This window comes from Podarcis melisellensis (genome assembly GCF_964234715.1).
Source record: "Podarcis melisellensis genome assembly, chromosome: 6".
NCBI lineage: Eukaryota > Metazoa > Chordata > Lepidosauria > Squamata > Lacertidae > Podarcis > Podarcis melisellensis.
Genome location: NC_138538.1, coordinates 39,001,521 through 39,026,808, shown reverse-complemented (window position 1 = coordinate 39,026,808; position 25,288 = coordinate 39,001,521). Strand labels below are relative to the sequence as shown.

The 25,288-nt window shown below is 39.1% G+C and overlaps 2 protein-coding genes and 1 long non-coding RNA gene across 10 annotated transcripts; 1 reads left to right on the top strand and 2 right to left on the bottom strand.

Annotated features, from left to right (window-relative positions):
• The first annotated feature begins 2,021 nt into the window (after positions 1-2,021).
• Positions 2,022-17,088, top strand: LOC309372652 (interleukin-20-like). 4 transcript variants are annotated; one of them, XM_081916456.1, is made up of 8 exons: positions 2,022-2,105; positions 3,362-3,443; positions 4,444-4,507; positions 6,583-6,765; positions 9,041-9,103; positions 10,228-10,380; positions 11,613-11,684; positions 16,697-17,088. In XM_081916456.1, exons 4-8 carry the CDS (start codon positions 6,625-6,627, stop codon positions 16,967-16,969), a joined length of 702 nt encoding a protein of 233 aa, XP_081772582.1. In that variant the 5' UTR covers positions 2,022-2,105; positions 3,362-3,443; positions 4,444-4,507; positions 6,583-6,624; the 3' UTR covers positions 16,970-17,088. The 4 variants fall into 4 exon arrangements, with proteins under 4 accessions (XP_081772582.1, XP_081772581.1, XP_081772584.1 ...); XM_081916455.1 differs by having other exon boundaries at positions 11,610-11,684; XM_081916458.1 differs by lacking the exon at positions 16,697-17,088 and adding an exon at positions 11,879-14,831.
• LOC309372694 lies at positions 3,290-8,124 on the bottom strand. Of its 2 annotated transcripts, none has more exons than XR_014169623.1 (3): positions 7,869-8,124; positions 6,181-6,343; positions 3,290-3,373 (listed from the first exon to the last, which is right to left on the bottom strand). It is a non-coding gene; the product is annotated as an uncharacterized lncRNA (long non-coding RNA). The 2 variants fall into 2 exon arrangements; XR_014169624.1 differs by lacking the exon at positions 7,869-8,124 and adding an exon at positions 6,456-6,614.
• IL20 (interleukin 20) lies at positions 15,509-24,304 on the bottom strand. 4 transcript variants are annotated; one of them, XM_081916485.1, is made up of 6 exons: positions 24,219-24,304; positions 22,740-22,937; positions 22,540-22,605; positions 21,199-21,351; positions 18,295-18,369; positions 15,511-16,426 (listed from the first exon to the last, which is right to left on the bottom strand). In XM_081916485.1, the coding sequence occupies exons 2-6, from the start codon at positions 22,893-22,895 to the stop codon at positions 16,349-16,351; spliced, it is 528 nt and encodes a 175-aa protein (XP_081772611.1). In that variant the 5' UTR covers positions 22,896-22,937; positions 24,219-24,304; the 3' UTR covers positions 15,511-16,348. The 4 variants fall into 4 exon arrangements, 3 of the variants coding, with proteins under 3 accessions (XP_081772612.1, XP_081772611.1, XP_081772610.1); XM_081916484.1 differs by lacking the exon at positions 24,219-24,304 and having other exon boundaries at positions 22,740-23,469; XR_014169579.1 differs by lacking the exon at positions 22,740-22,937 and having other exon boundaries at positions 15,512-16,426; positions 24,219-24,289.
• Between the last annotated feature and the right edge of the window lie 984 nt (positions 24,305-25,288).

Sequence of the window (25,288 nt, the reverse complement as noted above, 5' to 3'; positions counted from 1 at the left end):
TTACCTTTTATTTATTTTTATTTATTTTTTTAAATTCATTTTTCATTTTTGTTCATTATATACATCTCAAATTCTTAACATTTGCTATATATTCCTCCCTCCCTCCCCTCCAAGACTTCCCCCAACTTGCGTTTCTGGTTTGTTTCTATTTTCACCCGCTTTGATATCTCTCAACAGAAAAAGTTATTAATAACATAACATCAAACTTTAAAAACATAAAAATAAAATTAAATACACCATCTTATTTCACTATCTTCCAAACATTTTCTGATGCTAATAATGTGAATGTTTATTTAAATTACCTTTACTGTTTAGTAGTAAGGTGGGGCAATGTTGCATACCTGGCTGCATGCCTGATGGAGGTTGAGGCAGGTAACTGAGAGATTGAAAGGCAAGGTGGTTGATGCAGTGCAGGCGAAGCTGTGGAAACAGCAGATTGGCTATGTGCTGCGCCATTCATGACCTACAGACTTTTGGCCTCAGTACATGAAGACTGGGCACTACAGAGTGATGTGTGCAGCCCCATACCCTGAGCTACTCTTTAGGAAGCTGCCTTATGCAAGTAAGACCACTGGTCCATCCAGCCCAGTACTGTCAGCTCCACTGACTGGCAGTGAATCTCCACAGTTTTAAAAGAACATAAGAAGTGGCTGCTGGATCAGGCCAATGCCCCATCTAGCCCAGCTTCTTGTTCTCAAAGTGGCCAAATGGATGCCTGTGAGAAACCAGCAAACGGAATTTGATGCCCCCAGAAGGGACCCAACCCATTGACTCTACTTGGGCATTCAAAGAACGTACAACTAAGCTACAGTCTTTGAATGCCCAAACAGAGTCATTGGGTCCCTTCTGGGGGCACCAAATTTAATTCTGCACTGACAAAGACAGATACAGCTATTGTAAGAAGGTACAGCTATTGTAAGACCAATGGCCATTAGCTGCTCTGGACAACTGGTATGAGACTGCAAAGAGCAGGCTAGCAATAGACCTGAGCACATCTTTTCTACATTCCTGCCTATGATACTGGAATTTCCAGTAAGGACTTAACAGGTCCATAACCTAGGAGACCAGTTCAGCAGCAGGAGTACAAACGTCTTCAGTTTTATACGTTATGTCATTTCTAGCAGAAACTCTTGCACCAAATAAATAAGAGAGTTTGCTTCCCTCTAGTGTTACAAAATGGAGTTGGTAGTAGTAACAGGCAAAACTTTCTCACTCCCCTCTCTCTTTCACACACCTGTAAGTTTTGTCCCAGGCTATATTCAGAGGGGCCCTCACTATGATAATGTGTGTGTTTGTTGTTTGCTCTACTATTACAGCATAAAGGCCCTCAAGACAGCCAACAAACTCAATTAAAACAATATTAAAAACCAATGATACATCAACAATACCAATAATACAAAAGAAGAAGAAGAAAGCAGTTGCTACAATCTTCAATAGCATTCAAATACCAACCAATGAGGTCAGACTTGGCCAGGTCTCTAAAAAATAACAATGATGGCGCCTGAAGAATATGTCTAAGATTGAATGTTAAGAATATGTGTTGAATGATCAGTGTGCAAGTTTTGCCAGTAAAGCAGGGCTGCATTATTAACCATGGGAGAAAGAGATTCTGGAAGTGGTTGCCATAGGAAGACTTTCCCTCTATCATGAGTACAGTAATAAAAATATAGGGAACCACACAGACCATATTTTGATAAGATAAAAAACTAATGTAGATTCTGCATAAAAGATCCATGAGCAGAACCCAGCATGAATCAGGTATCTTGTTCGTGATCTTTTCTTCTGCAGCCTGTAGAGCCTAAAGATGGTGGGGTACCTATGAAACCAGAGAAACACTGCTGAAATAAAAAATATATAATCAGGAAGATTTGAATGAAAGCATGGATTTTTTTTGCAGAGAAAGGGAGTCCACGTGGAAGAGTTTAATTTCTGCATAGTGTTTTTTATAGTATTCATACCACTGTATACTGTTTTGATAATATACTACAAACTTATTACTAAAGTGATTATTTGTTTTTTATAGGCACATGTGATACATGCCAGTGTTTTTGAGAATCTGTGCACTGAATCCAAACAGGATCTACTCTGAGTCTGAGCCGTTGGAGGTGATGTGTGTGTGTGTGTGTATACTTCCTGTTGATTGATTTTTATTTTTTGCTGGACTTTAACCTGGCGCTGTGGGTTAAAGCCTCAGCACCTAGGACTTGCTGATCGAAAGGTCGGCGGTTCAAATCCCTGCTGCGGGGTGCGCTCCCGCTGCTCGGTCCCAGCGCCTGCCAACCTAGCAGTTCGAAAGCACCTCCGGGTGCAAGTAGATAAATAGGGACCGCTTACCAGCGGGAAGGTAAACGGCGTTTCCGTGAGCAGCTCTGGCTCGCCAGAGCAGCGATGTCACACTGGCCATGTGACCCGGAAGTGTCTCCGGACAGCGCTGGCCCCTGGCCTCTTAAGTGAGATGGGCGCACAACCCCCGAGTCTGTCAAGACTGGCCCGTACGGGCAGGGGTACCTTTACCTTTACCTAACCTTCTACTTCTGTTCACCTGTAGGTTATATTAATAAGTGATTATAATGTCTGTTGTCATCATTTTCTTCTTCTTCTTCTTCTTGAAAAACTGTTGGGGAATTTTGGGGAGATGGACAAATATAACAATTCGGTGGGAAATGTACTGTATTTTGCTTCCTTTGGTGTTTCCCCAACATGCACCAGCTGGAAACTCAGGGAAATTTGTGTTGCATTTTTACAAATTTTTAACGCCAAACATTGCTGAAGGCCTTTAGATACGTAACTTTTCAGCAATGTATTGAGAACGAACCACACCCTGGCACTGTTAAAATGTAGCTTCCTTGTTACAGTTGCTTTATAACTGCCCCACTAATCTAAGCAGTGCAAATTTCTGCACTATGCAAATTATTTATTAATTGGCCACCCTGGGCTTCAGCACCTTTTCAAGAAGGTCTTTAATGTTAGAATTCTAAATGAAGATTATTGGGACAGCATACAGCAGAGACATTACGGAAGAAAGGGCAACAGGCCGATTTATATCCTCAAACTCTTCTTCCTGTGTTCCTTCATAAAATGCAAACGTTCTCACTGTGTTTTAGTTCTTCAGGTGGCAAACATATTAGTTTGCCATGCAGTTGTCAGATTCTATTGAAGGGAAGGGAGCAGTTTGGTGTCCCGCTGAGTACCAGATAGTCTGACGTTTTCACTCATGGTGCTTCAAAAGCCCATTTAAAAAAAAAAAAATTAAAGATTTCTTAGTTTACAAAAATATGTGCATTGTCTCTTTTTCAAGTTGCATTTTCTGCAGCATTTGCAAACAGCCTTCTTTGACACACATCTTCCATCTTCCTTGCAGGCAGAGCAGCAGCTGAAGTGATGCAAGAAGGAAATTCTCAGGTGGATCAATCAATCTTTTAAGAGAAGGGCATTTCCAGAAGGTAGGCTGCCTAAGGAACAAAACGGGTGGCATAATCCAAAATAATGCCTCTTGTAGGAACCCCCTTTTCTCATGCACATCTCTTCCTGGAGGTACCTGCCCTCTCCTCCACTTTAGTTCCACAATGCTAAATAGACCATGATGGGAAGTGCCAGCAGAACACAGCCTACTATGTTTGATATCATGTACACGAAATGCTGTTTTGTACTAGACCAAGCAAAGTAATCTAGAAGAACTGCAAATCCCTAGTGCTGCCTGGCCCCATACTCTATACTAGATGACCCTTGCGGTCCCTTCCAACTTTACAATTCTATGATCTCACACATAATTAAAAAGACAATAACCACACACACACACACACACACACACACACACACTGTTTTAAGGCCATAGATTGGTTAACAGCTGAAGGCCTGGTTTAAGAAGAATGTTCTTGCCTAATATCTAAAGATATATAATGAAGGCACCCTGGGGAGAGCGTTCCACAAATGGGCTCTCTAACTGCCCATGCATTGGGCACACAAAGAAGTGCCTCAGATGACAATTGCAGGGTATAAATCTAGGTCTGTTCATATGGGGAGAGGCGGTTCTTGAGGTATTGGGGTCCTGAGCTGCAGAAGGTTTTATAGATCAAAACCAGCACTTCAAAGTGACCTTGGAAACTAATTGGCAGCCAGTGCAGTTGGGCCATGACTGGTGTTATATTGGGTAGGTAGAATTCTGTTTTGCCAGTGTTGGTTACAACCCTCTGCTCCTGAGACAAAAGCAATAGCAGATAGAGGGTTTTGGAATTCATTGCCAATGTTTACCTGCTAGTTGATAGGTAAGGCAAAAGGGACAGCTACGTGAAGCTCAACCTTTCATCTTGGATCGAATCAGTACAAGGAAACTCCAAAATTCCCACTCCCAAATAAAGGGAAACTATGTGGAAATGGAGTACTGTGAAAAGGACGCATGGAAAAAACCTCAAAGACTGATTTCCGCTCTTTACCTCTATAAAACCATCAGACATTTTCAGACTCATCATCAAATCAAGAGGCAAGCATCTACACATCAAAGCCTAGGGTAAGACACTATCCAAGATGTATATCTATGCATTTGGCTTACTTTTCGGTAATTACAACATGCCTCCCAACATGCATATGCAGTTATAACATACAGGCATTTATATCTAGTTGATCTTGTTTGAAAGTTATTTTGCACCAGCAGCAATATGCTTCAGCTGAGTGATGAGTATGCATGAAAAGATCCAGGTAGCTGCTGTAAACTTACAGTGTTTTTTGACAGGCCAGAATAAAGGACTGACTTTCCAGAATTAGGATTGGAACTAACTACATGAGAGACTAATTTCTGAGTCAGGAATGCTATGAGATTATGCTACAGTGGAATTGGTTTCTGTATCTATTTTCACAATTTATAAACCAGTTAAATACTATCTGAATGTGCACATCAAACTATAAAAATAGTGATCTCTATGCTCTGATATCTAAAATTTTAGTTTTCACTAAATAGGATTATGCTATACTTGGGTATTACTAGTTCTAACTCCACAAATTCATCCAAATCTTTAAAAATGATCTAATGCTAGTAAAAAAACAACAACCCAATTTTCTGTTCCTTTTAATTCTGTACCATAAGGTCAATAATTACTTCTTTTGGAGTAAAATGAAATTATATCTTTACTAATTTCATTCTTACAGTGTAGCAACAAAATATTTCCCTCTTAATCTTTTAATCCATCTTTTTTATTAATTTATTTATTTATTAATGATTGCATTTATCAATCACATTTTAGTCAAGATTGGCTTTCAATAAGATTTTCAATTATTTAAATCCAATATAACACAAGATGTTTCAGATACATGGATGGGTGTGTGGCAGTTTCTGCAATACATGGATGAGGAGTCAGTGGCCCTTCATATGTTGTTGGACTCCAACTCCCATCATCCCCTGCCAGCATGATCAATAGTAAGGGATGATAGGGTTTGGAGTCCAGCAACATCTGGAAGGGTTGAGGGTCTCCAATCCCTGTTCAAGTCCTTAGAAGTTGGTGACATGGTCCTGGATGCAGGTTCCTCCTTCAAAGGAAGGGTGAGGAGGGAGCTGCAGGTGGCAAGTTACTAGTTTTATCAAGTGACAGAAGTGGTTCTCTTTTGTTTTGCTGAGTATCTGGTTAACTGAAAGGTGCCCGGGTGGAGGGGAGCCCATTCTTCCTCTGATTTTTCAATGGAAGATCACCTGTCTTCTTGATCATTTCCCATACCTTAAAGTGGACCAATCAGAATTGTAGTGGGTAATTATCAATTAATATGAAGGTGCTACAGTCTTTCACCTCTAATCCTCTACTAATATTTCCTAGCACTGAGTCCTGAAGCTGTGTTCAATACACACTCACCTGAAAATAAGCCCCACTGAGAGTAGACACTCTAAGACACTATGTCACTGAGCTGCTGGCTCCAGGGACCTTTCTACTATGAACTCAGTTTTTTATCTTGTAAAGTTAAAGTCAAGTTTGCAACCTATTCCTGTATATATGTGTGGTAAGGCCAGTGATTCATAAAATCACAGAATCATAGACTTGGAAGGGATGCCAAGGATCATCTAGTCCAAACCCCTGCAATGCAGAAATCTCAACAAGGCATCCACAACAGCAAATATTTGTAAATATAAGCTAACTAACCAACCAACCAACCCTAACAGGCTTCACTTTGCACTTACTTACTTACTTACTTACTTACTTAATAAAATGTATATACTGCTTGATTGTAGAAAAAAATCTCAAAGCAGTTATCAGCAGCAGTTGCATATTCATTGGTTTTCAACCTACCCAGCCATTTTTTTCCTGCTATTGGATATCTTATTTCTGTTCCAGAGTTCTGTCCAGAAAGCACTACTATCGCACTGTAAAATATAAAGGGAGAATATAAAGGGAGAAGTTGCAGATAGCACATGGTGAAAATAATAAAACAATACAAGAAGTTGCATGTCTGGATCAGATTAACATCTGACCCACCTGTGACCAGTCATGTTAAAAAAAAATGATGATGACAATGATGATGATGATGATTAGCACTTCACAGATAATGCATGAAGCATAATGCAGAGGCAAAATAATTCAAAAACATTTCCCCTCTTAACAGGAACACACTTTAGCCACCCAGAGGTTCTTCATTCTCCAGACTATGCAAGTCTTTTTCAGCCTCTTTCTCTATCTCCTGCTGCCGCCTGTTTTGGGGGACAGGTTTTTCCAGTTTGGACCTTGCAGCATTTCAATGAATATTCATGAAATTCGGGAATGCTTTGGTACAATTAAAAAGGTCATTGTAAGTATTGTTCTTTTCTCCTTTTATCATAAGAGCCAATCTCTTGGAAACTCAGTGCAGAGGACCTATGGAAGCCAACACGATAATGGCTTGCCTGCATTACTCCTTGAGTTGAGCATTTACAATTCACAAAGGTCCAAAAGTCTTGATAGCTGTGGGAGCAGGGATGACTTTTAAGAGCAAGAAATTGGAGGAAAGATTGGCAGCTCTGAGTGTATTCAGTAGGTTTGTGTCAAATATTCTCTTTGTCAGTATTTATGTCAAATGTAGCACTCATGGCACAGCTGAATGGGTTGTGGCAAAATAAATCCTCACTTTGCCAAATACCAGAATCATTTCATTGCTTCTTTGGCATCATTTTATTCACTTGGCACATGCTTATAGTTCTTGGCAATATTTTCTTTCTTCCTCGTTTCCTCCACAGCTTTCATTGACCCACCTTCCTGTTAAATCCAATTGATTTTGTTTCCAAATTTCTACAGTGGTATTGCATTAGATATAATCATCAATTTCACATGGGCCACCACAACCAATAGGATTAAATGACAATGTATGCAAATGAGAGTGAGGACTGTGAGGAAAAAGAATAAATTGTGAACATTAAGTATAGCATTAATAGGGCTGTCATACGTCCCGGATCTTACCAGCAGTTCAAAGGTGGAATTGATGTCTGGGGGGGATTTTTGAAAGGCTGTGCTCAACTTTCGGGGTGTCCTGGTTTTTACTTTTTGAAATATGGCAACCCTAGCATTAAGAGAACATGGGTGTGTTTGCAAAAAATGCCAAAGCATGAGGAAAATAAGGGGTGCTTTTCAACCCTTGTGAAAAAGAAAACAAAGCATAGCTGTTTTGGTATAGCCACATTTAATTCAGCATAGAGAAAACTTTTAAGTTGTGTGTAGGCTAGTGTGGCGTTCGTACGCAGCCCCCAGTCGTCTCACGGACTATTGACCCGTACACCACTAATCCGCTGCCACCAACCAGGTCCTCCCTGATAAAATCACTTCAGTCTCAGTCAGCTTTTCAATTCATAAAGAAGAGTGTATTTTATTTCAGACTTAAAACAAAACTATTACACCATTCCAAACAGTGTTCCTCTTTACTTTCTTAGTCTTATGTTCCTCTCTCTATCTCTGCTACCACCCCACACTCAAGGACCAACTGCCCTAACTGTCTCTCTATTACCAACTGCCTTTCCCAGCCAGCCAACCCACTCAAAAACCAACCAACTACCCACCCACAATTCCCAATGAACTAACTCCCAGAACTCCTCTCAGAACTCCTTTATAGACCCACTGACTCCACCCCCCTGGATCCTGTCGGTGCAACCTATTTAACTATTTCCCCTCCAGCACTCTCATATATGGTAACGTCACAGCTAGTAATATCCATATATTTAAAAGACAATCACCAGAAAGATAACAAGTGATTGTTCTATTTTGTCACTGAAGACAGGACAAGAAGCAACACCAGCAGACACAATTACTGCAAATGTTTAATTGCTAAACTGATCCATTAGCTGATTTGGAAAATTGAATTGTGGGTGCAGGTTGAATGGGTTTAAACTAAATTAGATTGCTCAAATAAAAAAATTAGCTGGCTGTCCTAAATTTACCTAGAAGAAACTAATGGGACCTTCATATGAGTATATGTGCTTAAAGTTATGTTGTAAGAAACATTTTCCCCTGCAGAATTTCTTCAAATTGCTTGAAGAAAGTGGAGTCTCTCAACATTTAAAAAGTCAATGTAAGAAGTTTCAGTAGAATTACTCTCACTATTGTGCAGTGTGGGGAAAGAAAAGGGTGTTGAATTTAAAGAATTGATTTGAAGTTTTTCATCTTTAAGCATACTAGTTGGAAATTTACAGCAAACCCAGATGACTGTTACCTCCATACATTCTTGATTGGGAGCTTGTTTGCTAGATCAGAAATGTTTCGTTTCAATCAATTCAGAAACTCAGCTTTAACAATAACATTTTATCAGTTCCCATAAATCTTTCCACTCCAAAAGCTGTTTCATTAACATTTTTAGCAATACTATCCAATGCAGTCTTAGCACCAAGAAACGTACTTAGACCCAGTGACAATATAAACCTGGCTGATCTGAAAGTACAATTGTTTTCTCCTCCAGATATTGTTTGATTTGTTACCTTTTTTCAAGCTGAAGCCTACAGTTATATTAAACTATATTTATGTGCTGTTGGGCTGTGGTTGTTTAATGATCGGTGTGGCAAAAAGCACATAATCAGACTGGATCATCTCTCTTCCCTATTTAGCAAGCCAGAGATCCTATCAGAACAGCAAGCATTTTGCACCCACATTCTCTTCATAACTTTCAAGTAAGTGCTACTAGTTAGAATATCTCTTTGCAATTTCTGTAGCAAAATGATATCACTATTAATATATTTGAATCAACTTGTGGAAAGCAAGCAGATTTTGATTTAAGAGAACATTAACGATCACACGGTTCATCCTACTTTGAACAGTTCAGTCTACTTTTGTCTGAAACTCCCTTGCCATCTCTGTTGCCCTTGGCTGGTTGGTTTTAGATATCTGTTGTAAGTCTGCATGAGCATTTTATTTAATAAGGATTTTAGAAAGAGAGTACATTTCTTGAATGGTATGGCTTTAGATGGGTTGAAATGCCATGCTGAATGTTAAGTTGCTATTCTGTGCAGAGTGTTGCTGTATATGTCTTCTAAACAAATAAGGCAGTTCTATGCATTTACACTGAGAAGTAAGCCCTATTGGCTTTACTTCCAGATAAACTTATTTGGAATGCTTGTAGCCCCAGGTCCATGTAAGGGTATAAGACCTACTGCTGATGTGTAAACCAAGTTTAAGGCTATTTTAGGATTGGTCAGCTTTTGGAGGGGGGCAAAAAGCCTTGCAAATGATGCAGGTGGGTTTTGTCTTGCTGATATGCCAGCATTCCCAACCAAGAAATGCATCAATTGGAAAATGATGTGTTGCTGGAGGCACTGGTTTTGGGAAGTGGCCTTAGATGTAGATCTGATCTGCTTCCCACAACAGCATGATTTTTTTTAACATTTAATTAATTAGTTCAACCAGCATTAATCTGGCAGTTCCAGTAGTACAGGACTCCCCACTTTCTGATGGCTGCATTAATGCAACAACAAATGCTTTAAAATAATGTTTGCGTCCACTCAGAGTACACCCACTGAAAACAATGGGTTTGACTAAGTTAAGTCTATTGGATTTAGTTGGTCTACACTGCATATGACTAAGCTGAATACAACCCATTGTGATATGATACAAGTTCACCTGCTGTGGGGCTGAGATGGTGGGAGCAGGATATAAGCTTTTATCAGTTTTCCTTGCTGGTGTGTGGGAAGCCTTTTCTCAATGCAAATTTGCCTAAAGGTTCTGAAAAAACTACAACTGCCATTGTCTGGAAGCTTTGTCTTACAGTGTTTAATAAATCCAAACTCTCTCTCTGGAGACTTTAGACAGCTGTTGCCTTACTCATAGCATCTTAAGATTTTACCTGGACAAAGTCTTCAGGCACTGTGAGACAGGAAGTCTTTACATCAATCGGAAAATCAGTGGCATAGCCAACTCCTTCCTCAGCATAGAGAAGAAATTCAGAGTGTGTGTAAGTCACATGTTGGTTTTGTGGAAATTATCATATTTTCATTGCCCTGAATGTTTATTAGGAAGGGTTGTAAATTAATCTGATTAATCTTCAGATTTGTTCATTACCATACTGTTGCCTTCTTTAAGTTATAGAATGTGAACCACTTGAAAGGGTCAGTTTTCTTCAGAGGAGATACTGCCAGAGAACTGAGTGGTATTTTGTGATATATTTTAAAGATATTATGCAATAGATAATGCCTAATGTAGAGAATTAGCAGGAATGTGCAGAGAAGTACACAAGCAGGCAGTTCTGGCCCCCAAGTTGAACAACTACCACAGAGCATTACTGAAATAAAGATAACAATTGAGGCCTGCCACAGAATATTTTAGCGTAACTGCCATACTCACAAAAGCTGTTCATTCAGGGTTGCAGCTGGCCATTACACACAAGCAGGGCAAACTCCTTACCCTCTACCTCAGTTTTCTGTTTTTTTTCTTTTCCATTAAAAGGTGAATCTATCTAACTTACATTTACAATATATGAACTGAAACACAGCCATCCTTTGAATTTTGCACAGAAGAAGTGTGCATGCACACGAAAGCTCCTACCAATAACAAACTTCGTTTGTCTCTAAGGTGCTACTGGAAGAAATTATTTAATTTTGTTTAGACTTCTCCAAAGTTTGCATTGTAGTTCTCTTGTCAAGTAACATGTATAAAAATGCACACACAGTGGTAAAGTTTCCATTAAAATGCTAATAATAATAATATATTTTTTAAAATTATTTATATCCCACCCTCCCTGGCCAGGACTGGGCTCAATATGGTGAAAATATGGTATAAAATGCATTATTTTAGGAGGAAATGTTCTGCAAAATTGTGTATATTAAGCAAAATTGCATACAAACACACACACACACACACACACACACACATATATATATATATATGTATGTATGTATATATATGGAGAAATTTGCACTGTCTAATGAATTTTCACAAGGACTTCTTTTTCAAAAAAAGAATACAAGCTGATATAGGGATCTGAATTTAAGAATAGAAAGATTTTTTTCCCCATGGCCCCACTTTGGTTCTGTTTCCATCAGCCACCCAAGTCCACTATTAGTGGTAGTGATGGATTCACTGTATGTAGTACAGTCTGATAAAACGCAGCTGATGAAACTGGTATGTCCCAAACCTCTACTGAATTTTATTATGCCAATGGGTATTCTTACTATAATTTCCCAGCAGGATGAAAATATGTGCACCTGTGGGGAAGAGGCAACAAATAAATATCAGCAGATCATCAGAAACTATGAGCAGGTAAACTGATTGGACTGCAACCTGAACTTTAAAGTGCAATAGAAATGGTTATTGATTATGATTTTAATCTTAACAACAAAAATAAAGGCAGCAGGTCACTAAAGGGGAATGTTTACATCCCACCCCAAAATGCTAATGTACCACCCCCAAATGCTTTTGTTATTGACCAAGTTTTCATGTTAATTAACTTCCAGATGGATGTTACACTTGCTGCTATGAAAGCCCTTGGAGAACTGGATATCCTGCTAAATTGGCTGGAGGCATATTAGAATCAGAATCAGTATTCTGTGTTGCATAGTCCATTCTAGAGAATTAAGGAGATAAAAGTGGGCACTTCCCTAGTGGTCACTAGATGGGAGGCTTTGAAAAACACCTGGGTGCCCATTAGACTGCAACATGGTTGAGCAGGCACACGCCAATTGACCAATTCCCCCCAATGCTTTAAGGTGCAAAGCCCTCTTGTGTCTTAAAGAACTGCATAGGGTGCTGAGCTTGAAGGATGCACACACGCAGCCCCTGTACTTGAACAGGAAGGGTTTGACTTTAGCAGCAGGACTGCTATGGGTCTTCCAAAGTTCAGTTCTACGGAGTTAGCTTTGGGGACAGCACCTCTGCTCCAGTCAGGTAGCACTTTCCCACATTCTCTTTGCTCATCTGCGAGTCAATTGCACCACCTCTCGAATCATGCAAGACTTTCTACAATTAAATGAGCAGCAAAACCAAATCAAACTGCATCTTGTTGTAAAGCATATGTGCTCTTGTCTTGGACAGCTCCCATTTCTTCCCACAAGACCTAGGCAGGCGTCGTACTGAGTAGCTTGCCAGTGCACCCATCTATTGTTAAATGAGGAGGAGTCAGGCAAAACATATTGTTAAAAACAAAGCAGTTCAAGCTACATTATGGATAGTTTTTTCTCTTCCAGTGAGCTTACATTGAAAACAGCAGCAAGAACCCAACCCTGAATAGGTGATTGCTGTCTACATATTTCCCCCCGCATGTTTATCTCTATCACAATTATTTAAAAACACTCTCATGGATACCAACAAGTATTATGCTGGAAGCACATTCATTTCTGTTAAACTTTAAGTATTCCTAAAGCAGGTTTCAAAATATCTATGACCTGATGACAAAATCTATGCATATGAAGACAAGGTTCCAGAACAGAACACTCCCAACACAAAAGCAACCAGCTCATGTAGGGACCCCTGGCACCCGTTGTAGTGGCTTATATATGTGGAAGGGGCTTTGATTCAGAGAGCTGAAAAGGCAGTAATATCTCTTCCTTGAGATTTCATGAAATTCTTCCCCACACCCTTCCTTCTACTGGAGAAGAATGCTATCCAGGTATCACATTTCTGCCGATTTGCAAAGGACAGTGGGGGGGAAAATCAAGGCAATTGTTTGGATTTCAGGACTGTTGCAAGAGTTCAGTTTGTTCAAAACATGTCTGCTCTTGAACACCTTTCACTCATTTCAAGAAGTGTGTATATATGTTCTTGGAAGGCTGCATATGTTCATGGTTAGACATGTCCAGGCCACAACTCCCTATCATTTTGTTTTTATTAATTTGTGCATTATTGTCCCTTGTCATCCTGGAACTAGTATTTTTCACATGTTTGCTGCATATATATATATCTTTCACTGAGCATTAGGATGTGGGATTCTAAAACCCAAAAACAAATATAGCCATGAACCCCAATTACTTTGATATAATATGAAGGGAAGGGAAGGGAAGGGAAGGAATATATTTGTAGGATGGTGGCATAGCTGGGTTAATGGTAAGTCAGAAACAGAAGAAGTATCTATAGTGAATGAGTGGATATGTGCAAAATCACATTTTGTAAAAGAAAAGAACTCTTGCCAAGAAAGGAAAAGAGGGGCAATTATGCTATATGAGGGGAATTGAAAGATACTTTTGTCCAATATGAAATACCTTGGGAAGGCTGCTACCAGTTCAATAACATATCAACTTTTATATGAAGAAATTTGGAAATGCTAATTGGGGCATGTCACATAATTAATTGCAGATAACACAAACTATCCATTGTATCTCCACATGCAACACACTAAAAGAAATCATGTCCATAGAAAATGGAGCAAATAGGTAAACTGATTGTAGGAACCAAATATAAGCTATTACTGATAAATCTTGAAATATTAATATTTAGATTAGACTAGTTCATCATGGAACAGGCTTTGATCCAGCAGATGCTCCCAGCAGAAGAAAAGAGGTGGTAATGTTCTCTCTTCCTGCCCACCACCATTTCCCACACTGTTTTGGAGAGTGCCCTAGTCCTCTAGAGCAGCTTTTCAGATGGCACAGGGGCTGCACTAGGAAGCAGGAAGCAGTGAAAATTGCCTGTACAACTCTTCCTTCCTGTAGGAGTGTCTTATGAGCAGAGATCTGCTCCTGGGAATTCTGGATCCCAAGCTTATAAATTTAAGGCTGCTATCACTAAGCAGTGCATACGTCATAGTAAATATGCTAAGGTTTGAATGTGAGGGATGTAGCCCTATCACCAAGAGCCTAGAATAAGTTCCACTGAAGTAAGGCAGACTTGCTTTTGAGTAAACATGCATAGGATTGTGCTGTAAAGATATTAAAGACTGTGAGTTTTCATATACTACAAAGCTGAGACAAGGAAGTCTCTTAATAAAATCAACTTCAGTTGGGACAAAAACAAAACATCTGATGGACCAATTCCACCTGTTAATTATACAGTACTTATATAAATTATATGCAGAAAATTCTGCTGTATAACTATAAATTATATATTGTTTCACTACTGCCATTCATGAAAGCAAGGTGGTGTACAAGGTCTACTTTGAAGTGCAGCTGTGCTCAGTAGGGCTTTCTCCCTAGTAAATGTGTTTAGGATTACAGCCATAATTACACAATGCATTTGATTTTAATGCAATTAAATGCTATACATTACTGTACTTGTCTTGAAATAATACCTGCTGTATTACTCTTTGTATTGCTAAATGGATGATTGTGTGTGAGAAACACATTTTTTGTGTAATCTACTAAAACAATATATTTCCAAAATGTTTCACATTCAGAAAACATTTAGTATTGACCTGAGCTTCCCTGAATTCTCTTGTTGTGGCAGGAGATACAGCAATAAATTTGCATCTAGCACTAATGCTTTGGTGAGATTTGCTTTTTTTTGTTTTGCAACTTAATACCATACATTTTACACAAATTTCTCTGTTGCATCTTATGGGGGTCTATGTGATATTTGTATAATGAAGTATACAAAAAGGGGAATCCTTTGCACTCCAACACAGTTCTCCAAAGGTTTCCTTCATCAGGTTATGCCAGTTGGGGGCTCTGAGACAACACAGCTTTCTTAGAACTGGGAAAGACAACTTCTCAGGGTAACAAGCAAAGACAGCTTTTGTCAGTGACTGAAAGGAGCAGGTTTTACAACCAACCCTACATTTCAAAGAATATGAGCACACTAAACACCACATAACCACACACAAAATGTATTCAATCACTTCAGAACTCCTCACAACATGTTACAACTCTGTCCTACGGGTGAGGTTAAATATGTGTATAAGAAATAAAATGAGGGAATGAAGCTTTCACCTTAGCAGTCCCTTGCCCTGCAGCCTTACAGAATCAGAAACAAAATGTATAAAGATGAAACCAGCCTCTCCCCCAGTTTTCCGCATCAAAACCTATCGCAAAACAACAACACAGTGCTTTTTTTTTTTAACTTAGAAGTAAACTCTACTGCCTTAAATGGGGCTTACTCCCGGGTACGTGGGTATTAGTATGAGTTTCAAGTCCTTTAAAAGATTGGACACCATAATATCCCCGGCAAGAAGCCCACCAAAAATTCCTTATAATGCAAGTTGCTTTTATGCTGAGGTGAAGCTACCTTGCTGATCCTTTTGGCTGGAAAGGCAGGACGATATAAACATGCTCAATAAATAAATATTTATTAATAAATAATGTCAACACCAACACTACGACATATCATGAAATACTACAAACTGCAAGTGCAATAGCCATGAACATTGGCTGATAATTATTTAGTACTGTACTAGATCATTTATGGGGTTAGCAGTGGAATGTTCTGCTTGTAGAAATGCCAATTTTCATCAATTCCTTCTCCCCTGTGCTGTCCAAAACATAAACCCTGGAGAGTTGAGGGACTCTCTGGGACATTTTTTAGTTAGTGATTTACTAACTAAATCACTGCACTAGATCAAATGAACTTTGTACATACCTGGGTCCGACACATAAATCATGTTAAGAAGAATAAATGTTTGCTTGTACCCAATGTAGCACCAAGTAACTGTCCCAACAGTGCGAGGATTTATGATTGCACAATGGGACTCCCCCCTCTTTCCCTTGCAAGTGCCCCAAGGCCTCAGAGCAGACCAAATCTGCTCTGAAGTGTTGAGGGGAAACCCAGAAGAGATTTAGGGATGCATGAAAGGAGGAGACAAGGGAAGCTGAATTGTACATGAGATGGTTACATAGTACTACAAGTTATTGCCAGGTGTCAAATATAGATATCCAATATCAGATATTGGAGCATTTGGCAGATATTCAACATCAATGCTAGTGGATGAAGCTTTTGAGGATTCCCAAAATTAAATTCATTTCATCTCCTCTGTATGGCCCACTCTCGTGTCCAGCCTTTTCCTAGTCTGTCTTATCGATCCAATCCAGTAGGATGTCGAGCTCCCCAAGGGCTTTAACTGCTGCAGAGTGTGAGTCCATCTGAAAAGGAACAGGAAAAGATAAACTTTCCAAACAACCAGTGTGAATACTGGATAACAAATGACATATCTCTGGTGTCTCCTGCATTACTTCTGTAGCTGCTTGTACAGCAAGGTGTAACAGAAAATTATGTAAGTATGGGTACCTTAACAGGGTAAACAGCAGCTTCCGCAGGATTGGGGACAATTTATATCAGTGCAAGGGGGAAATTTTACATTCTCAATCCAAAGTGTCCTCCTTCCTTGCTGACTTGCTTTTATTTTCTTTAAGAGACAGAAGATCCAATTATGGCTCTCTTCACCTGGTTGTGCCATGGTTCAGCTTAGCATGAGCCAACAGTGTGATACACCAGCAAAAAAAGCTAATGCTATTCTAGACTGCATCAACAGAAGTACAGTGTCCACACAGATCCAGGGAAGTCAAAGTACTTCTCTATTCTATCTTGGCCAGGCCACACCTGGAATACTGTGTCCAGCTCTGGGTGCCAGTTTAAGAAGAATATTGACAAGCTGGAACGTGTGCAGAAAAGGGCGACCAAGATGATCAAGGGTCTGGAAACCAAGCCTCATGAGGAATGGTTGAGGGAGTTGGGTATGTTTAGCCTGGAAAAGAAGAGACTGAGATATGATAGCCAACTTTGAATATCTAAAGTGCTCTTACATGCCAGAGGCCTTTCTCTTGGGCATTGTCGGCCAGATGGTGTTAAAGAAGGACAGAACTTTCTTTATGTATGCAACAACAGCAGCAAGAATACTCATTGCAAAGTACTGGAAGACACAAGATTTGCCCACCCTGGAAGAATGGCAGATGCAATTGATTGACTACATGGAATTGGCAGAAATGACTGGCAGAATCCGAGATACGGGAGAAGAACAAACGGAAGAAGATTGGAAGAAATTTAAAGACTATCTGCAAAAACATTGCAAATTATTTGAATGTTAAAGTGATGCAGGATATAAAGATAGTGCGGCATTAGTGACATAGTTGAAAGGAATATGTAAAGATGTTTTATGAGCAACAAGTAAAAGAAATATAGCAAAATTAATCAAGGTTAAAATGATGGGGGATTAGAAGATAAGTGGTCAGTAGCGGAATGGTTAATTTAAAAGAAAATAAGCAATATTAAAATTAATTCAAATAGTGGAAGAATTTGCTGAAAATAAATTAGAAATTGGAATACGGAAAGGGGAGGTGTGAGGAAGTCGGGAAAGTAAGTTACAAGAAATTAAGATTTGAACTTATATACTCTTTTCTGTTCTTTTATGTTTTATATAATGTTTTGTCTGTTATTGTGTTGTTTTGTGTTGTTATGATAAAAGTTTGTTGAAACTTTAATAAAAATATTTTTTTTAAAAAATAATAAATAAAGTGCTCTCACATGGAAGATGGAGAAAGCGTCTTCTCTACTGCTCTGGAGGGTATGACCTAAACCAATGGATTCAAGTTACACGAAAGGAGATTCCAACTAAATGTTGGGAAGAACTTTTTGACATTAAGAGCTGTTTGACAGTGGACTCTTGTGGTGGACTCTTCTTCCTTGGAGGTTTCTAAGCAGAGGTTGGATGGCCATCTGTGATGGGTGCTTTAGTTGAGATTCCTGCATTTGCAGGGAACTAGATGACGCTTGAGACTCCTTCCAATTCTACAATTCTATGGTTCTATGAAAGATCCTATGTTGCCAGCTAGGCTTGGGAAATGCTGTGCTTGTTTTTCTGAGCAAGCCATGAAGACAGTTTCTGGAGTGACACGAAAGGGTTCCAGTCAGGCTGGTCTCGTGCCAAAAGTCAGTTCGACACCAGACTCCTGCAACCCGCTTAAGAGAGCACCTGCATTCCATTAGCTAAATTGCAAAGTGAAAACACATTTACCCTCTGAAACTGATTCAGGATTTGTTCACATCTTTGATTGGCTTCCTTCCCACAGGAGCATGTTGTGACAGTATCCTGAAGGAAAATAATGTATTAAATAAATTATGTTTAGACATATTTCTTCATGTATATTGTGTTCAAACATATATCTTCAAGAGGAACAAGATTCACAGTACTGCTGAACTGAATGCAAAAACAAATGCTGAATTACTAAATTATCGTGTTTGGTATGGGAGCACATCTATTCTCTACTTGTGAAAAATATGTTGTGAGATCCATGTAATAAAATATGGAAAAGAGAGTCTGCAGAAGCAGTTTCTTCCTAGTCTGCTGTAACCACTCATGCATGTAAGTGCTGTACAAAGCTAATTGGTCATCAAATGCCACGTCAGGCAAAGGAGGAAGAAAATGTAGCAATGAGAACATCAAAGAGCTATATTATTTGACACTACTACAAAGGCTAATGAAGAAATGGAAGCTTTTGGCACTTTATTGAAGACCAATTTTAAATTACAAATCTGAATTTAGGTTTACTGAATGCATGTTATTAAGACACAAAACCCATTTTAATATATATCCTGGAATCATTCTTGCAGATGGAGTTGATATCCATGTACCTATGGTCAACATAACTGAAGTTGACAAGGGACTGGCATCTGACACGCTATCTGAAGTTTTTCAGAGTTAAAGCCATTTTCTCAGCTGTGCTACATCTGTGTATGTAATTATTTTGTTTTTGCTTGTTACATCCACTGCTTATGACAATTCTATGAGGGTGGCAAGTTTTCTGCATGGGGCTTGCACTTATTTCAACATTTCTCTAACACTTTGAAAGCAGGGTTTCCTTCTAAACATACTTTGCCCCCTGCCCCAGAACCAAGCTCAATTCATTTATTCAAACTTGCAGAGATGCTCATGTGCAGCCATTTGTGGCCTCATGTCAAGACCTATATATTAGGGTGAAGGAATATTAGAGGGCTTTATAATGTAGGAACACTCCCCCTTCCTTTCCCCACATATGCATGTATAGGGTTGGCATATGTCCAGAATTTCCGGGACATATCCGGAATGTAGGCAGCAGCAGTGTCTGGGCGGAAATTGTATGGCAACCCAGTGTTTTTTTGTTTTTTGTTTATTTTCCATAAAAATAGCTCGAAAACTTCATTATTATTTTTTGCAATTTTCCAGGAAAAGTGCAACAACTTTTCCATCCGGATTTCCCCTGTTTGAAATATGGCAACCCTTTGCATGTCTTTTATTCCTCAGGAGCAATTTTGCCCATTCATCTCTTTTGTTAGCTTACTCTGGAATAAGTTCCACTGAGTTCAGTATTCAGTGACTACTGCTCACTTCTGGAGGGTCTGTCATTTACCCTCTTCTCTCAAGGTCCCTCCCTACAGTTTGAAAACCAAAGCCTTAACCCACGTGATTGCTCTGGGCAGAGAGAGAGAAATTCTGGTTATCTAGTAACCCACTAGGTCTGATGTACTTGTGAAAAGCTCTCTGATCACTGCTGTTCTTACAGATCTGCCGAGTTTTTCTTCCTTCCTTTTTAAAACCATGGATCATTGCTGATTTCAGGCCCACAAAGTGCATCTGAGATGCACTGAAAACCTCAAGGAAGCTTTGTAGCAGTGGTACTGCCATAATGAAAACATCCATCAATTTGGAGAGTTATATATTTAACATTGAGCTGAAATGGAGAGGGGGGGGGATTTCACAAACATTTTCCTCACTCCAAAAACACATGCTGCCTTGTTGACAATTTTTGCACCCCTTTGTGGAAAAAAATATGGAACTGTTCATAAGGGGAAACTATGAGGATTTGTGCCCATTGATGAGAGAGTTATTGTGCCCATTGATTAATTTTCACAGTTGTGCATGATTGGAGCAGAATGTGGACTGGGGCACACATCCAGTTTTGAGCCTGAACGCCAATTCGGCTGAAATGAATGCATCATGATTTGCCTCTGGATTCACATCTGGTGATGAATGCTATCCATTCGTCCAGCATTATTTTCAACGGAATGCAAATTCAAACGTGCATCTGACTGTTCATATCATTCCATCTGAAGGATGTCGAACTTAAACTGATGTCGAACTTAAACTTAAACTTAAATGATGAAAGCCTGTCACGTCGCTTAGGTGGTAAGAACATGTTCCCTTTTTCCTTCCCATCCCCGTGTAGATTTAGCATAGTCAAAAACGCTTCCTGCCTTTCACAATGCTCATTTTCGTTCTCCTTTCAATGATATATCCATATCTTATGGGATACATGTCAGTGTGACTACATGATCCTGAATTGGCTAGGAATAAATAAAAATTGGGGATTCCCCCCCCTGCTTTGTAAACAATTGTTTTACAAACAAGTGTAAAAAATATCTGGAAGTCTGGAATGTAGGGTTTCCCCCTCTTGTAAATTTCACATATCAAACCTTATTAAAATTTGTCACAGTCCCGCAACCTACTTCTTTATGAACTTTTGAAAAACTGCACTACTTTGCAAATTTTTAGAAAAAGCTTCCCAGCTAAATCCTACATTCCTTTACAGTAAGCCCCACTGAACTCAATAGGATTTTATATCTGAGTAGGCATGCATAGGACTGTCTATTCAGATTGTTAGTTCCCATAAAAACAACAAAAAACCCACAGGAAATTTACAAGATATGTATTTAAAAGCAGGCACCAATGTTCTGGGCACTTTCCTTGACTTGGCTGACCCCAGGGGGGAGAACTGAAACCCATTATGACCAATTAGAAAGCCCATAGACTTATTCCAAGGTTGTATGAGTTGTAATCTGGTTAGCTGTTTTCAGTGCATGCATGATTTTACTGGTATTATGTACTAAAGCTACTATAAGTATGCCCATTACTGCTATAGGATTGTTCATTGCTGCAACTTACACAGAGTGTCAGTTCCTTCTTAATACTGAGGAAGTTGTTGGCAATCCTGCTGACTCTCCTTTGATGAAAGTTGCTTCCTTCTGTGCATTGATTGAAGACATTAACCAGGTAGAATTTCAACAAGTAATGAAAAAAGCAACACCTGTCTTCAGACTAAAGCAAATCAGGATAACTCATTAGAATAGGCAACATTTCATTGAATAATGCATTACAGTTCAAATCAAATCAGAAGCTTATTGACAATTAACAATCATTTTGATTTTCTCAGTTATCATATATGAAACATCTTAAACAGTTATCACCTTAAATTTCATGTCACCTTTCAAATACTGCATATATATCAAGTAACAAATACTCTTAATATAAACTCCACTGAATGTCAGCCATGACCTGTCAAAAATCTAATCCTGAAATCTAATTAAATATTAAATGCAATTATAAAATAAAATACCAATATAAAATAAAGCAAATATTGGAATGCATATATTCAGAGAATATGTGACTAATAATCAGTGTGAAAATTCACAGGACAGAATCTTAGAAAACCCTTTTTGGAGTCTAATCAAGCGGCAATCCTTGAGTCCCTGATTACTTATACAGTGGTACCTCAGGTTACATACACTTCAGGTTACAGACTCCACTTATCCAGAAATAGTACCTCTGGTTAAGAACTTTGCTTCAGGATGAGAACAAAAATCGTGCTCCAGCAGCATGGCGGCAGCAGGAGGCCCCATTAGCTAAAGTGGTGCTTCAGGTTAAGAACAGTTTCAGGTTAAGAACGGACCTCCAGAATGAATTAAGTACTTAACCTGAGGTACCACAGTATGACTTTGTTAGCTTTGATTACAGAACTATTGCCAACTTTGGCATTATTGTGTAAACGGGACAACGATATATTAGAATCCATATGTGTGAACATATGAGATGCATATACGTCATCACCAACAAAAGACATAGATATTAGGGCACACAAAGGAGACACATTCTGAATAAAGAAAGATTTTCAGTCCAATTGTATCCCTCTACTGAGTTCAACAGGGGTTATTTTCCCCTCCATCTTTTAAGATTAATATTTTGTTGGAATATGAGCACTTCTCCAAATGAGAGAACAGAATGTGCAAGGGAATAAATCTTATACCAACAGGTTTCCAAGGACAAAGATTTACAAGAAAATCTGAAAAGTCTGCCAAATCTCTCTCTCTCTCTCTCTCTCTCTCTCTCTCTCTCTCTCTCTCTCTCTCTCTCTCACACACACACACACACACACACACACACACACACACACACAGTCTTCTTCCTCCCACCCCCAGTTTAATCACTGAATGGCTTAGGGGGAGATACCTTTGTATTTTGAAGAGAATGTGATCCATGTAAGAGGCGGATGCTTGTGTGCTGATCTTGAGACTGCTGAAGAAGAAGAAACCCAAAAGGTTCAGTAATACAAATTGATGCATCAAGATTTGTCTCTGTGACTAAGCTTCCCGTACAAAAATTCATTGCAATTCCAAACACGTATGAAGCATCCTTCCACCAATACTCACAGTCATTTCCTTGATGTCTCCAAATCCCTTCCGCATTTCATACATATCCACAGATACCATGCAGTGCCCAAAGTGGAGTTGTTTGAGGCTGCTGGTAGGGATCAAACACAGCAGAAAGGCTGTGTGCAGAAGAAAGAGAATGTAGCCACCCTCCATTTCAGCACTGGGTAGGAAACATTCACTATTCAGCCAGGAGAGCTATTAATGGGAAATAAAAGACCTGTGAGGCAGCCCTACTTGTACAGGTACATGCTGGTCTTTTAACAGGTCTGCAAGATGCTTGTTGGACAGTGGGGCTCATCTACATAATTCTGTTCAGTAGTATGTATACACCAACCTTTTCTATATGATGAGCCGGAATGTATGGTAAATAGCTTGCAAGACCTGTATATTTCCCCATCTCTTGTTCCAGTACTTGCATCTCTCTCACTTGAAAGCCATTCAGACCCAAGCCTTGCTCAGCCACATAGCTTACTGCTAGATGACGAATCACCATCTAGCCTACCTCTCAGGGTTGTTGTGAGGATAAGAAGTGGGTTGTGCTTAAGTGAATCAGAGGAGTCTGGAATGATTCAGCAATAGAGAAGCTATATGGCTTCCTTTTTACAAGATTCCTCATTCAGTAAAGAGTTAATAAAGTTTATTTTATGTTTAAGGACCTCCTGGATTATTACAGCACAACCTCCTCTGAGCTGCTTGCAATAAGGGTTTCAGGTCTCAAAAGCAGAAAGAAATAGAAACAGGAAACATGAAAAACAGTATCAAGTTTTTTTCTGAGGTAAAGAAAAGGAAAGATAACATAAAAAGGGTCCCACTGAAATGAATCAGTTGGTAGTTCTCAATAAACATATTAATGTTTAGCGTCTTCATGCACATCAATGTCCATTTTCCAGTCAAATTTGGATGAAGCCCTCAACACACACCACAACACCACACTTTCCATGGTGATTGTGTTTGCCACAGGTACCCTGGTAGTGTACCAGTGTTTCCTATGGCATGTTTGTCCAGTGTGAAGGACAAGTGAACATGCTTATACAAGTTAAGATACATGTCAGGGAGCTGCAGCCTAAAGAGGGGTCCCTGATGTACATAATAGTGTTCACTACATGGAACGTCTCTTCACCATTTTAGTATCTGATATTTTTTGAAAGTATACAAAAGAAAAGACAAAAATGGACATAGAAGATCAGAAATGAATTTCTTTTTTTTTTCTTTTTTTGGTGTGGGGGGAGAATGCTCTTAAATTTTGAAGAATTAAAATCACTTTATAAAATGACCCTTTACAGTGAATAATCTAATTAACATACAACAAGATGCATATATTTCAGATAGCTATCTATCATCTATCTATCTGTCTGTCTAAATGCTGTATCGGATACTGTCTTTCTATCTGATATATCTATTATCTTGTAGAGTGGATAAATTCACACTTACAAGTATTGTGAAAGTGCATGAAAACAGATCATAGAAATATCTTACCGTGTTTTGAGATGCCTTCCCTGTTTATTGGTAATCATTGTGTACCTGTCCTTGAGATTGTCTTCCACTTATATACTGATAAGTGAAGATAATGAAATGCTTAGTAATCCCCTTTGGATTTCTCGCCTGATTATGTACAAGCTTACTCAGCCAAAACAGATTTCCTAGAACAGTGCACACATTTCTCACTGAGATGACTGGCATATAGTAAAGATGCCACCCCCACACAGATGTAGAAAATACATCAAGTACTCTTGATACATGCCTTTCAGCACAATATTTGTTTACACTGCCAACTTTATTTCCAGATTAGCTTGACACAGGACTACTAGCCTTATATATCCATGATAAATGTGTGCCAAAATGGCAATTTCAGTGGGCCCATCTGCAAATGCTACATATTTTATGGAGTAACCTCTCATCTATATCTCATGTTTTTTGTGGGGGAAGATATATGAGGTTAGAGAATGCATATAATATGAAGTCAGTCCTGTGGGAAAACAATCTGTTTTCAGTTCTGTGAAATGGTCCAGGCATTCAGAAGATCTAACTCAGGAACGGGGAACCTGAGGTCCTCCAAATGTTGAGCTCCAACTCCCATCAGCCCCAGCCAGCAGGGCCAATGGTCAGGGGTGATAGGAATAATGTCTGGAGGGCCACAGGTTCCTCATCCCTGATCTAAGTGATAGATTTAGATATTCACCACAACATGGTCCAATTAGCAAAGATGTAAAAAACCTTGAGGTTAAGGTTATTTTAAAAAAAATTATGAAAAGACTCTGGTGCTTAGGAATCAAGGTAGAGTGTTCTTCAGAGGATTTGAATGCCTTTCACCCATATTTAGTCCTGTTTGGATAGCACACTTGTGTTGACTGAACGCAGATCCACACCATATATTTAATGTGCACATCCACTGCACATTAAAAGTGCATTTACTTTCCCCAAAGAATCTGGGAAACTATAGTTTCCTAAGGGTGATGGGAATTATAGTTCGGGGGGGGGGCTGTTGTTCCTAAGTTTCTTTGAGGGAAGTTGTGTGCTTCAAGTGTGCATTAGATGTGCTTTAAATG

Bases quoted from the DNA above. Each gene is read 5' to 3' on its own strand.
- LOC309372652 (XM_081916455.1), top strand. From the start codon at position 6,625: ATGCAAGTCTTTTTCAGCCTCTTTCTCTATCTCCTGCTGCCGCCTGTT. The intron at 10,381-11,609 runs GTAAGTCACATG...ATAATTTCCCAG, and splicing joins AGAAGAAATTCAGAGTGTGT to CAGGATGAAAATATGTGCAC. The intron at 11,685-16,696 runs GTAAACTGATTG...ATTTTCTTTAAG, and splicing joins TCATCAGAAACTATGAGCAG to AGACAGAAGATCCAATTATG.
- IL20 (XM_081916485.1), bottom strand. From the start codon at position 22,895: ATGGAGGGTGGCTACATTCTCTTTCTTCTGCACACAGCCTTTCTGCTG. The intron at 18,370-21,198 runs GTAAGTTGCAGC...ATTTTCCTTCAG, and splicing joins AGAAGGAACTGACACTCTGT to GATACTGTCACAACATGCTC. The intron at 16,427-18,294 runs GTAAATGTGTTT...GTTCCTTTTCAG, and splicing joins TCCTGAATCAGTTTCAGAGG to ATGGACTCACACTCTGCAGC.